Here is a 13,664-nt window from a genome sequence, read left to right as displayed (position 1 = left end):
CCGGGTAACCATGCCAATGCAAGTCGCCATGTTTCAATGCGGAAGTAGGTTGGTAAATAGAGGCGGAACTAAATGAGACAACCAATGAAATGACGGGACCTGAAAATTAAATGAGCAAAATCTGTAACAAATGTATTGTTTAGAAAGTAGAAAACAAAATATCGCTTAAATTTGCTTTAGCTATCAAATAAGGCGCACGAATGAGTCCAAAACAAAACGTCACATCCGTGCACCGGTTCAAAGGCTAGCCAATGAGACTAGCTGAACTATTGCATTGCGGTAATGCAGTTGGGACAGGGGGAAAAGTGAATTGTGCGGCCGACAATAGTCAGGCAGGTCCTGGGACAATACAACCAGTTTTTCATATTTTTAACAACTGTAATGCGTTTGAGTTGTTTGTATTTCTTGCCATGATTTACTGATTCCCCGGATAAGACAGAAAGGGGTGCTTTGGCTGCATTCAGCAGTTGCTAACTAACGTTAGCTAGCCGCAGCTGGTTCTGAGAACCATGAGCCGTGCTGCACCCCACACTGGAGGCCGTACTCATTCAGACCAGGACATGCGGATCGGAGGGTGGGACACACGGATGGCAACTGTCAGCTTCCCTTCTTGACTGACTACAGACAATCGGGCTTAAAGGTGAAGCTACTAACTGTCTGGCCCCTGGTGACATACACACAATCGGAGCCCAGGACAGGACCTCCAAGTAGGGTAGTCTCCCTTTAATCAAGGTAAAGTCAACAACATTGTTGTCATTTTGTGTCACTATTCCTGAATGTACCCTGTTGATTTTCTCAATAAGAGAGAGGACTTGGGAATGTTGCCTTTGAGAGCTAATTACTCTTAAATAGATTACTAAGATCTACCTACATCAAATCATAATTATAACTGGCCACCATCTTGTGTATCTGGCTCCTTGAGACAGAAATAATGTTTTTTGTTGTTAAAGTTTCCTGATATTCCCATGTATATTATGTCAACGCTTGACTATCTTCAGATGAGTGCAGTCCGTGGCGGAACGATCACCTGGCGGCCACAGCCCTGGCAGGATGGGGACAGTGGGGGCGGGGAGCCCCTCTCGGACAGCGACTCCGAAGAAGAGGACTTTCCTGACGACAGCTCCACTCCTTTAGGAGACTACGTCACACATGGTCCGGTGGAATGGGAACATCCAAATGAATGCATCACTCATGTGCTGCCTATATCATATAAGTCTCTTTCTATCTCCTCACTCTTTACTTCTTCTCTCCGTCAGGGTTGAAGCAGCTACTGGATGCTCAGCAGCTGTGTGACGTCACTCTGTTAGTGGAGGGGAAGAGGTTTATGTGTCACAGGTAGGGTCAATGATCTTCTCTCAATTCTAGTGTACTATAGACATCCAGACAGTGCATGTTGCTACACACAAAGGAATATGTGACACATACTCAGATGCCTGCTGCCATTTCAGTACTCCAGTGTCCTGCAGTTCATTGTAGTTACACCCTATCTCACCCTTATGTGAATGACGTCGTGCTTCTGCCTCTCTTCAGAGTCCTCTTGGCAGCCGTCAGCCCGTATTTCCGTGCCATGTTCACTAGCCCGTTGGTGGAGTCCCGTCTCACTGAGATCCGATTGGAGGAGGTGACGCCGTCAGTCATGGAGACTGTCATCCAGTTCGTCTACACTGGGGAGGCGGGACTCTGCTTGGACACGGCCGAAGACCTGTTTGTGGCGGCCAATCGGCTTCAAGTAATGCCCCTGCAGGACCTGTGCTCTAGGTAACTATATAGTCAGTGCTGCCTAACACCGATACGTTGTTTTTTCCCCGGTCCAGAATGCTGCTGATACTCTTAATAAGCCTGTGCAGTTCATTAACTGACAGAGTTTTGATAGCATTTTAAAAAAACATCTTTTATTGTCTGGTTTTCCATCCTCAAACATCTGTGTGTGTCCATAGGTTCCTGTTTGAACACCTGTCTGTGGACAACTGCCTGGGCATGTACTCTCTGGCCCGCTCCCACCACGACCAGCTGCTCCTGAGGGCCTCTCTGAGGCTGGTGGCCCAGCACTTCCCCCGCGTGGCCCGCCAAAAGGACTTCCTCCTGTTGGACCCAGGTACCCTGGGCAGCCTGCTGGGATCTGACCGCCTGGGCGTAGACTCTGAGGCAGAGGTGTATGACGCGGCACGCCGCTGGGCCGAGCACCGGCCCCTGGACCGTTACAGCCACATGCCGGCCCTGCTCCACCACCTCCGCCCCGGCCTGCTGTCCCTGGAGGAGAGCCGGCGGCTGAGCCAGGAGCTGGGCTCTGCGGCAGCCGGGGAGGGCCTGGGAGGCCCACTGAGGCCCCGGGAAGGCATGTTCGAGAAGAAGATTGTGTGTGTGGACCTGAAGCCGCGGGAGGACGAGTCGCTGAACGAGAGGGACTTCACTGTGGACTGCTTCGACCCACGTACAGGGAAATGGGAGAAGTTGGCTGCCCTGGGCTCTCTGCTGTGCCCAGGTTGCACGGCCATCGGGGGGCGGCTGTTCGTAGCGGGGGGCATCCTGCGGGGGGGCACGGTGTCCACGGAGGTCCATGAGTATGACTCTGTGTTGGATCGCTGGCAGGAGCGATCGCCCATGGTGCAGCCCCGGGCCATGCTGGGTCTGCTGGGCTGTGGGGAGTCACTCTACGCCCTGGGGGGCTGCAACAGAGGAGCCATGCTGGACTCCTGTGAGATCCTGGACCTGGCCACTCTTCAGTGGGGCCCTGGGCCCCGTCTGCCCCTGCCGCTGCGCTCCTTTGCCTGTGCCGCCCTGCGCGGCCGCATTTACCTTCTGGGCGGCACCACGCTGGAGCAGAACCGGGCTGTGGTGCACGCTGGCGTGCTAATCTATCACACCCTGACTGACTCATGGACCCGTGTGGGACTGGACTCTGGTGCCACCTGCCTGGCAGGAGGGGTGGCGGTGCGGGGGGGGGTCTGTGCCATCGGAGGCTACATGAGGGACGCCACTAAGTTTATAGATGGAAACTACACCCATCTGGAACCTCTGGACGCCACGGGGCGGGTGCTGTTCTTCAGGGAGGGCCGGGGCTCAGGGGTGGAGCGGGAGGTGACTGGGGCGGTGGTGGCAGAGAGGAGTGGGGGGAGCGACCGAGCCCCTAGTCCAGTGGTTTTTCCAGGGCTGCCGAGGCGGATCGCTGCCGGGGGCGTGGCCAGGTGGAAACGCAGGATATACGTGCTGGGCGGGGAGAACGGCTCCCGTTTCTATGACAGTGTGTACTGTTGGAAGCCTGGCTGGCGCAGCTGGGTCCAGAGACGGGAGAAACTACCCAGAGACACGGGGGGAGTCAGCCAGTTCGGCTGTACCACCCTCAAGTTCCCCAAGAAACACATCCTGTCCCGACTGAGACTGGCTCGGGAGGACCGCAATCCTGATGATGACTAGCCACAGCAGGACTAATGAGCTGTGGCTAAGACCAGCATTCATGGGGTTTCAATAATGAAATGAAATGTTATTAATTTTTAACACTTGAGACAGTGGGGGGGGGGGGGGGGGACTCGCGTCTGAATGTAACCACCGTATGCCACAAAAATGCTCAAGTCCTTCTCAAAAATGATTTGAATGCATTTAAATGGTTTGAAAATTGTTTGCCTATTGAACACACATCCTCAGCCTTTGCCAATTTATAGGCCTATGCAGCCGTTAAATTCCTATGTTGTGAATGTTTGGCAGGGTTTACATTTGTTTATTGAAATTTGATGAGGTGTTTTCATTTTTTATTTATTTTCTATCCCAAACTTTCTGAAATTCACCAAAGGATCCCACTTTTGTGTAACTTTAGTCTTTCACTATCCAGTGATTCCAGGGCCCCATGTTCATTAGGCACCAAACAGAAGAAAATGAGCTGAAACAGGGAAGGACCACCTACCTGGACTTGTCCAATGACCTATACATTCATTTTTGGTTTGCGTTGCAACATGTTTTGTATTTAAAAAAAAAAAAAATTCTCTAATAAACATGACCTAGATTTTAGTCACTTGTTATTTTTGGTCAGTTTCTCTTCATCGCTATTCACCCTTAACACTCCTCCAATCAGATCGTGTTATCATCAGACGGGATAGCGTGGTTTCGTAATCACTATTGCACCCAAGTCTCCATGCTCAAACAACTGTGTAATCCAAGCTAGAATTTTAAATATTAAGGTCTTAATACAATTCATTTCTGAAAATTCTGTTTTTTTTGGTTCAGATTACAGACCACATAATTAGAGTTAATTTCCAGATGTATGGGTTACTTACATACCACAGGAGCAGGCAGATCCTGCAGAATACCTGACACCTTTTGGTTTTTAGACGGGCAAGTTTATTTGGGATTTTAGTTGAGCACGTCCCTTTGCTCCATAGAGCTGTGTGAAGAGTGCAAATGTGTTGGGGAGTGAACGTTGGATTATGGTATGTAACAACAAGGGATCCCCCCAATACCTCATACCCCTTAAGAAAAACATCACCTCACTCATGTAATCTGATTTATGTTTTTGAACTGAAAGACAAATTGATAATTTGATGACAGTTATTCTATCAAATGATTAAAGGACATATTTGCTTAAGATTTTTGGGATTATTCTCCTGTTTTACAATGTTCCTCTCTGGGCTACGACAACAGGTCCATCGGTCCGTTTGTCATTCTGTCATTTTGTGTATGTTACTAAAAAGAGAAGAAATCATTAACCCGAGTCACATTTAGAATGGACGGTCTCGTAGTCACTCATGCAGACATCTCGTAGTCTCGCTCAACACATTTACAGCAGGGTCTTTGTAGTGGTGTAGCCTTTGGTCAGAGACCAATATGACAGCGGATGTAGTCTTTGTTCTTGCTTTAGGCACATTTTGGGTCACGGTAAACCAAATGTTAACACCTGTAACAATTGAATTAAGTTACCAATATAACAATTTTCACATGGAAGAGAAAATCAAGTTTGTTCGACATGTTTACGATAGAAGGTTGGACTGAACTAATGGAGCTTTAATTTTTTTTACTAGAACTAAACCATGTGTATAAGTGAAGAGGCCTGCGTTAATTATTACTGTCATTAATAAACTCCTTGAGTCAGTCTCTTTTCCTGTTGACCAAAGGTCTTACTGACCATCCACTCTGACCATTCTCTCCTCTCCTTCACCTGGCATTTCTCTTATCGAACGTTAGGGAGTGAGCCCACTATTTAATAGACACTCGTATTATCATTATCCTTTCCTCCAAGTCTTGGACTGATACCCTTTGGTTTGACATTATTAGGCCCTTTGACGCCGTTGAGAAATGGAGAACCACACGTCTGAGACCACGCCGGCGACGAGGACCATTAATAATCTAGCTGATATCTTGGTCATCATCGGCTACTTCATTCTGGTCATTGGCGTAGGCGTCTGGGTTAGTAGTTACACCTATCTGGATATCTGTCTGTAGCCTACATAGTTGTAAGTTATACATGATTCTTTCCATGTATAATTTATCATAATGATGTTATGTCAAACTGGGTATTTGTATAGGTCATATTCCACTTATTGACATGTACAATACAGTCGAGTATGTCATGAGGTAAACCACTGCCTAGGGCTTACATCCAGTGAATGTCCTGTCTTCCAGTCTATGTTCCGGACCAACCGTGGAACTGTGGGAGGCTACTTTTTGGCAGGACGGACCATGACATGGTGGCCAGTGAGTTCAACTTGACCTTTGACAACTCTTGTATTTTAACTAACCCTTTGGGTCTCTTCTTCTGCTAGTTTTAGCTTCCAGTCACCTTTCCTGTCTTGCCCAGTCCCATTGTATACATTACAGCCTGTATGTGTGTTCAAGGACAATTCCACTCAAAAACTGTATTTTGGTATTTGTTTAATTAGTCCACTGTTGACACAGTCCCAATATGTGTTTCATGTCAAAAGTCAAGTTTTCAAGATATAAGATTTTCCAGAAGCTAAGTGTCACATGCCACATTATGAGGATGTGTTTCTCAGTTCTCCCCTCTCTCTCTCTCTCTCTCTCTCTCTCTCTCTCTCTCTCTCTCTCTCTCTCTCTCCCCTCTCTCTCTCTCTCTCTCTCTCTCTCTCTCTCTCTCTCTCTCCCCTCTCTCTCTCTCTCTCTCTCTCTCTCTCTCTCTCTCTCTCTCTCTCTCTCTCTCTCTCTCTCTCCCCTCTCTCTCTCTCTCTCTCTCTCTCTCTCTCTCCTCTCTCCCCTCTCTCTCTCTCTCTCTCTCTCTCTCTCTCTCCTCTCTCTCTCTCTCTCTCTCTCTCTCTCTCTCTCTCTCCCCTCTCTCTCTCTCTCTCTCTCTCTCTCTCTCTCTCTCTCTCTCTCTCTCTTTCTCTTTCTCTCTCTCTCTCTCTCTCTCTCTCTCTCTCTCTCTCTCTCTCTCTCTTTCTCTCTCTAGGTTGGAGCATCACTGTTTGCCAGTAATATTGGTAGTGGTCACTTTGTGGGCCTTGCTGGTACCGGAGCAGCCAGTGGAATTGCTGTGGGGGGTTTTGAGTGGAATGTAAGTATAATTTGCCCCCTTAAAATAAGTTATGACATGTTATTACAGAGTTTTGAGTACAATACACAGTGACAATACTTTGTAAAATGTGCTGATCAGGAAATTGAGATTCTTCTGAAATTGGAGCCCTCTTTCTCTACCCAGGCCTTGTTTATCGTGCTCCTATTGGGCTGGCTGTTTGTCCCCGTTTACCTCACAGCGGGGGTAAGTTACACAAGACCATTATATGCCAACTAACATGGCATACTGCAGAGATTTGTGTCCATTTGTCTGAAATTTCTGCATTTCCCGTTGCTTAGGTAATTACAATGCCTCAGTACCTGAAGAAGAGGTTTGGGGGAACCAGGATCAGTCTGTACCTCTCTGTCATTTCTCTGTTCCTCTACATCTTCACCAAAATCTCTGTGAGTCTAGGACAGGGCTCCCCAACCCTGTTCGTGGAGAGCTACCGTCCTGTATGTTTTCGCTCCAACCCTAATCTAGCACAACTGATTCTAATGATTAGCTGGTTGATAAACTGAATCAGGTTAGTTACAACTGGGGTTGGAGCGAAAACCCAAAGGAGGGTGGCTCTCCAGGTACAAGGTTGGAGAGCCCTGGTCTAGGGCAGCACTATGGGGCACTGTTTGTAACATGCTATGAACGTCCCCCACAGTCCTTTATCATGACATTTTCCCCAACATTGATTGTATCTGTGGTATTGCTAAGACTCCTGAGTTCTGTATGTTTTATTGAGGTATAAACATACCCGTGGACCAGTCTGACTGTCTCCTCATCTCTCTCTCTCCAGGTGGACATGTTCTCTGGGGCTGTGTTCATACAGCAGGCTCTAGGCTGGAACATCTATGTGGCTGTGATAGCCCTCCTCTCCATCACAGCTCTGTACACAGTCACAGGTGACATCTGTTTGATCAAATGATGCACAAATTACATTCAATTACATTGAGGTTTGGACAGGACATATTTTAAGCAAATAGGGCATGAAAATACATTGAGATAGAACCTTTATTTAACTAGGCAAGTCAGTTAAGAACAAATTCTTATTTTCAATGACGGCCTAGGAACGGTGGGTTTAACTGCCTGTTCAGGGGCAGAACGACAGATTTGTACCTTGTCAGCTCGGGGATTTGGACTAGTAACCTTTCAGTTACTAGTCCAACGCTCTAATCACTAGGCTACCCTGCCGCCCCAGATAACTAGTGATTATATAAGCATTAAAATGATTAGTGAAAATAAATAAGTTGCAGTTCTTAGGGATGGTAAATTACTGTAAATAATGTATTCCACACTATGCAACATATATTAAATGATTGATGTGACTGATTTTAAGGTTAACCCATGTTATTGTTAAATAAAATACAGTGGACTCTAGAAGGGAGAGATTTCATTAGTACAGAAAGCACATGATATGGTTAGCATTCGTTTTGGCTTCATTTGAATACTAGAAGATTTGTATTTAAATAGTATAAAGTGGACAGGGATATATGACATCTGTGGTGATTCAGGATCATTGATAGGATCAAGATAACCTTAATCAACCTATGTAAGGACTTTAGAAATTGCCACCATAGACATGTTTTTTCCCCAAAAAATCCATGAGTTCAGATAAAGCCAAACAGTGAGACACTTTGTTAATAAAGAGCTACAGACAGATAGGAAAAAGATAGGAAAAAGGGCAGACAGAGGAGTCCTCCCCGCACTGCTGAGACCTTGAAGGTTTGAGAGCAGAGAGGAGAAGGAGGCCAGGAAATAAGCAAGATAGGGGTGACACCGAAATAGGAGCATTGACTAGTGTCTGTGAAATAAGAAAGGAGAGAAAAGGGTCACTGTTTAAATAGATAAATATATCTAAAATTAAGAACATACAAAGCAGCACAGATAACTCTTAAAGTAGATAAGACACTTGACAGTGAATTGATACAGGATAGACATGAATGGACGCCCAAGGGAGAATTGGACATGTGGAGAATGAAAGGAGACGAAAAGGCTGTCCGCGATTAAAGAGAGGGCATGTTTGGAAAAGATGACCCATAGGGAAAAAACAGGGCCTCAGGCATTTTGTCTGTTACCCTCAACCCAAAGAGGGTGTAGGGTCACCTAGAGGTGAATAGATAATCATTGTATTGTGTGTGTGTATCCTAGAGGAGTGTTTCCCAACTCCGAGTTTGGGAAACACTCCTAGATGACCTCAGTGGTTTGTTCATTAACTGGGTTATTGTTGTCTAGTCACCTTACCTCTATACACATCTACCTCTATCACTCCAGTATCCCTGTACATGTAAAGATGGTATTGGAACGTATGCTTACTTATTTACTTTATTGTGAATTTCATATTTCTCATTCTACTTTCTTGTGTTTTTTTTCTTCTAGTAATACATTGTTATTGATCATTGCATTGTTGTGTTTTGAGTTGTCAAGAAAGGCATTTCCCTGTACTAGACATTGAAACTTTCAAACGTATTAATCTGTGTCGCTAGGGGGCCTAGCTGCTCTGATGTACACAGACACCGTCCAGACGTTTGTCATCATCGCTGGCGCCTTCAGCCTCACGGGTTTCGGTAAGTTCAGAGTCCTGTGTCCAGAGTGCCACACATTCCACCTTGTTGACTCCACTTGTTACTCAACACATGACGGAGTAACAAGAAATGGAGAAGTTTTTGTTTATGCATTCATGTGTATATACAGTGCATTCTGAAAGTATCAGACCCCTTGACTTTGTCCACATTTTGTAACGTTACAGCCTTTTTCTAAAATTGATTAAATAGTTTCCCCCACATTTACATAAGTATTCAGACCCTTTCCTCAGTACTTTGTTGAAGCACATTTGAAAGCGATTACAGCCGTGAGTCTTCTTGGGTATGACGCTACAAGTTTGGCACACCTGTATTTGGGGAGTTTCTCCCATTCTTCTCTGCAAATCCTCTCGAGCTCTGTCAGGTTGGATGGGGAGCGTCGCTGCACAGCTATTTTCAGGTCTCTCCAGAGATGTTCGATCAGGTTCAAGTCCGGGCTCTGGCTGGGCCACTCAAGGACAGTCCGAGACCTGTCCCAAAGCCACTCCTGTGTTGTCTTGGCTGTGTGCTTAGGGTTGTTGTCTTTTTGGAAGTTGAACCTCCACCCCAGTCTGAGGTCCTGAGTGCTCTGGAACAGGTTTTCATCAAGGATCCGTTTGTACTTTGTTCGTTCATCTTTCACCCGATCCTGACTAGTCTCCCAGTCCCTGCTGCTGAAAAACATCCCCACAGCATAATGCTGTTACCACCATGCTTCACCATAGGGATGGTGCCAGGTTTACTCCAGACATGATGCTTGGCATTCCGGCCAAAGAGTTCAATCTTGGCTTTATCAGACCAGAGAATCTTGTTTCTCATGGTCTGAGAGTCCTTTAGGTGCCTTTTGGCAAACAGCGAGCTGTCATGTGCCTTTTACTGAGGATTGGCTCAGGTTCTTGGGGACCTTCAATGCTGCAAAAATGTTTTAGTACAGTTCCCCAGATCTGTGCCTCGACACAATCCTGTCTCGGAACTCTACGGACAAAGGGTCTGAATACTTATGTAAATAAGTTATTTCTGTTTTTTATTTAATACATTTGCAAAAATGTTTTCGCTTTGTCATTATGGAGTATTGTGTGCAGATTGATGAGGAAAATATTTGATTTAATTCATTTTAGAATAAGGCTGTAACTTTACAAAATGTGGAAAAGGGGAGAGGTTCTGAATACTTTCTGAATGCACCGTGTACTAACTGATACCAATGATGTACAGATGATGTCATGTATTATGGGTACTGTACCTACAAATGAAATACTGTACCATGTTTTGATTATGACTGCATTTAGTGTCTCAAAACATTATTTCAGTGGTCCACAATGTGACTTTTAAAATGTGTATGTTGTATTGTCATCTATTGTATCATTGTGAAGTGACACTTTAATAAATGTTTCTAACTCATGACTCAACTGGTTATGTTCAATTAGCTGACGTGTCTAGTGAATCTGTTAGTGCACCACTCAGTCACTCCTTCATCCAACCTCCCTCTCTCATCCACCCCCACCTTTAGTAAACCATTTCCTTGACCCAGCCTCACTGTAGACCCACCATAGACCTCCCAGTCCACTCCTCTTGACCTCTGCTATCTATGTGACATTGTGTGTGTGTGTGTCCCTCTTCCTTTCTCATCTTTTTCCTCAGCCTTTTTTGAGGTGGGGGGCTACAATGCTCTGCTGGAGAAGTACAAGTTAGCACTGCCCTCCACGTACCAGTCCCTGGAGCCCCAGCGCTACAACATCTCCCCCCAGTGCTTCACCCCCCGAGACGACGCCTTCCAGCTGCTCAGGGACCCCGTGACCGGGGACCTACCCTGGCCGGGGGTCCTCTTTGGCATTGCCATCGTGGGTGGCTGGTATTGGTGCACCGACCAGGTAAATAAGCTCATAGGAACACAGTGGATGGAATTCATATGTGGGTTTATTTCATAGTGCATTTAGTGTATATGACCCATTCAAAACTGCACATTGCTGACTGGATGTAATTTGACATAATGCTGATGTCCCCTCTGCTCATTCTGTTGCTATGGTGAGAGATACTTCAATTTGATGGATGTGAAACAACATGGATCAGATGGGAAGATGAAATCGTTGGTTGAGTTGATCTGGTATCTTCCCCCATGTCTGTGTGTATAGGTGATCGTGCAGCGCTGCCTGGCGGCACGCAGTCTGACCCATGTAAAGGCGGGCTGCATCATGTGTGGATACCTGAAACTGCTCCCCATGTTCCTTATGGTGTTCCCCGGAATGATCAGCCGCGTGCTCTTCCCAAGTGAGTTCCCAAAAATATGCCATCATAGGATTGACACAGAGTTGAGTGGAGAGTTTCATGAACAGGGAAACGAGCACGCAGCAAAGGACTCTGTAAAAGACAGTTTGTTACACCTCTTTTACCCTGAATATGTGTGTGTGGTGTTCCCTCTCTTTTCCTCCTGTCATTATGGGCTCCGTGGTAACAGCCTGTCTTCTCTCTGTTGACAGATGAGGTGGGTTGTGTGGTGCCAGAGGTGTGTAAGCAGGTGTGTGGGACGGAGGTGGGCTGCTCCAACATCGCCTACCCCAAACTGGTGGTCTCTGTCATGCCCAATGGTGAGAAGTCTCTTTCCTCTGCTGAACTAGTCGCTCAGATCTGGGTGACACTTTTATCGTGTTACATTTCTTTTTTTTTACACACACAATTTGTCTCTCTCCCCCGTCTCCTCTCCTCTCACCCCCAGGTCTGAGGGGCCTGATGCTGGCGGTCATGCTGGCGGCCCTGATGAGCTCCCTGGCTTCTATCTTCAACAGCAGCAGCACCCTGTTCACCATGGACATCTGGACCCGCTTCAGACCGCAGGCCAGAGAGAGCGAGCTCATGGTCGTTGGCAGGTCTGGGCCTTTTTTCACTTGGTTTACATAGAAAAACTTGGTTTAGGTAGAAAAGTTCAGCTGTCCCAGACCATTAGCTGGAGTTGGTCAATATAACGTATGTTCCAATAAAATGTCTGCCTCTCACTGACTCCGTCTCTCCTTCTCAGAGTGTGGGTCCTCGTCATCGTAGCCATCAGTATCTGCTGGATCCCTGTGGTCCAGGCGGCCCAGAGCGGTCAGCTGTTTGACTACATCCAATCAGTGACCAGCTACCTGGCCCCGCCTATCGCCTCAGTCTTCTTCCTGGCTGTGTTTGTGAAGAGGGTCAATGAGCAGGTGAGGTCAGAGGGTGTGTTGTGTTCTAGTTACATTGTTGTGAGAGGACATTGTTGAGAGAGACATAGGGAAAGCATTGGCAATGTAACCTATGAATGTGAGAGAGACATCTGGGCCCGTATTCACAAGGCATCTCAAGGTAGGACTGCCGATCTAGGATCAGGCCCTCCCCCCGTTCATATAACCTTATTCAATGTGATCTGAAATGCCAAACTGATTCTACATCAGCACTCTTACACTGAGACGCTTTGTGAATACAGACATATACCACTGGATGAACTTTCCCTTCTGTTTACTTTGGTACTACATTTTTATTTCTTTCAGGGGGCTTTTTGGGGCCTGATGGGGGGCCTAGCTATGGGGCTGTGCCGTATGGGGCCAGAGTTTTGGTTTGGCTCAGGCAGCTGCCTGTTCCCCTCAGACTGCCCCACTCTGGTGTGTGGGGTCCATTACCTCTACTTCGCTGTGCTGCTCTTCTTCTGCACCTCCATCCTGGTGCTGCTTGTCAGCTACTGTACACCGGCCATAGACGACATACATGTGAGTGCTCGTTGGCAGAATAGAGTGTGCCTAAACATTCTGTTTTATCAAATGCCTGCATCCATTAGATATTAATGCAATTTACTATAAACTCAGGATGAATAAACCTATGGTAGTATGCATCTACTCATGTAATGCTCTGTGAGTGATTTCTGATAGAACTGCTCTTCTCCTAGCTCCACCGTCTTGTGTTCAGCCTCCGCCACTCCAAGGAAGAGAGGGATGACCTTGACTGGAAGCAGGAAGTGAAGGGGAGGATAGCACGCAGGGAGGCAGAGGAGAAAAGCAGAGACAAGTCTGAAGACAGCCCAGGTATGAGAGAACATACTTCCACTTCGGTGTCAACTCCCCCCACCACTACAGTCGTGCAGATCAAATCCATGATGCGTTGTGGGTAAATTGGGACTGACTGATCTACGATTAGTTTATTTATTATGTGAGGGGATTTGTAGATTGTCTTGACGCACCTGCAATGTCTAACAAGCCCATCATATTGTTTTATTTCCTTTGTTAGTGGATGCTGAAGAACCCAAATCAGGTATCTGTCGTCTCATTGGCTGGTTCTGTGGCGTCAGTGGCGCTCAGGTCCCAGAGCTCACAGAGGAGGAGGTTACTGAGGCATCCAAAGAGCTGCCTGACATCAGTGAGGAGCCCTTCTGGAAGCATGTTGTTGATGCTAATGCCCTGGTTATGATGGCTGTGGCAGTCTTCCTCTGGGGTTACTATGCATGAGGGGGCTAGTGACCATTGATGAAGTGCACTTTCGGTCATTCTCACACTTTGTTTAATTCAGAATCTAGTATGTCATTCGATGGGGACACACACATCTATTCATGAAAAATAAAGTAGTTCTGTGTAGCCCCTTTCTTGTAATATCATCATTATGAAATTGGGTAT

At 46.5% G+C, this 13,664-nt stretch overlaps 2 protein-coding genes across 2 annotated transcripts; both read left to right on the top strand.

Annotated features, from left to right (window-relative positions):
* Positions 1-260: 260 nt before the first annotated feature.
* On the top strand, positions 261-4,002 carry LOC110507567 (kelch-like protein 12). The gene is made up of 5 exons (XM_021587633.2): positions 261-732; positions 999-1,152; positions 1,257-1,335; positions 1,531-1,758; positions 1,938-4,002. The coding sequence occupies exons 2-5, from the start codon at positions 999-1,001 to the stop codon at positions 3,412-3,414; spliced, it is 1,938 nt and encodes a 645-aa protein (XP_021443308.2). The 5' UTR covers positions 261-732; the 3' UTR covers positions 3,415-4,002.
* A 1,130-nt stretch (positions 4,003-5,132) lies between these two features.
* On the top strand, positions 5,133-13,628 carry slc5a2 (solute carrier family 5 member 2; the record flags this gene model as incomplete). The annotated part of the gene is given in 15 exon segments (NM_001124432.1): positions 5,133-5,394; positions 5,611-5,682; positions 6,392-6,496; positions 6,641-6,700; positions 6,796-6,900; positions 7,287-7,392; positions 8,974-9,054; positions 10,687-10,916; positions 11,178-11,313; positions 11,523-11,630; positions 11,759-11,909; positions 12,059-12,227; positions 12,552-12,767; positions 12,944-13,079; positions 13,282-13,628. Coding segments are annotated over 15 exon segments (2,004 nt in total). The 3' UTR covers positions 13,500-13,628.
* Between the last annotated feature and the right edge of the window lie 36 nt (positions 13,629-13,664).

The sequence above is a fragment of the Oncorhynchus mykiss genome, chromosome 27 (assembly GCF_013265735.2).
Source record: "Oncorhynchus mykiss isolate Arlee chromosome 27, USDA_OmykA_1.1, whole genome shotgun sequence".
In the NCBI taxonomy this organism is placed as follows: Eukaryota; Metazoa; Chordata; class Actinopteri; order Salmoniformes; family Salmonidae; genus Oncorhynchus; species Oncorhynchus mykiss.
The sequence above is the reverse complement of the archived record's forward strand: the minus strand, read 5'-3'. Positions and strand labels throughout refer to the sequence as shown.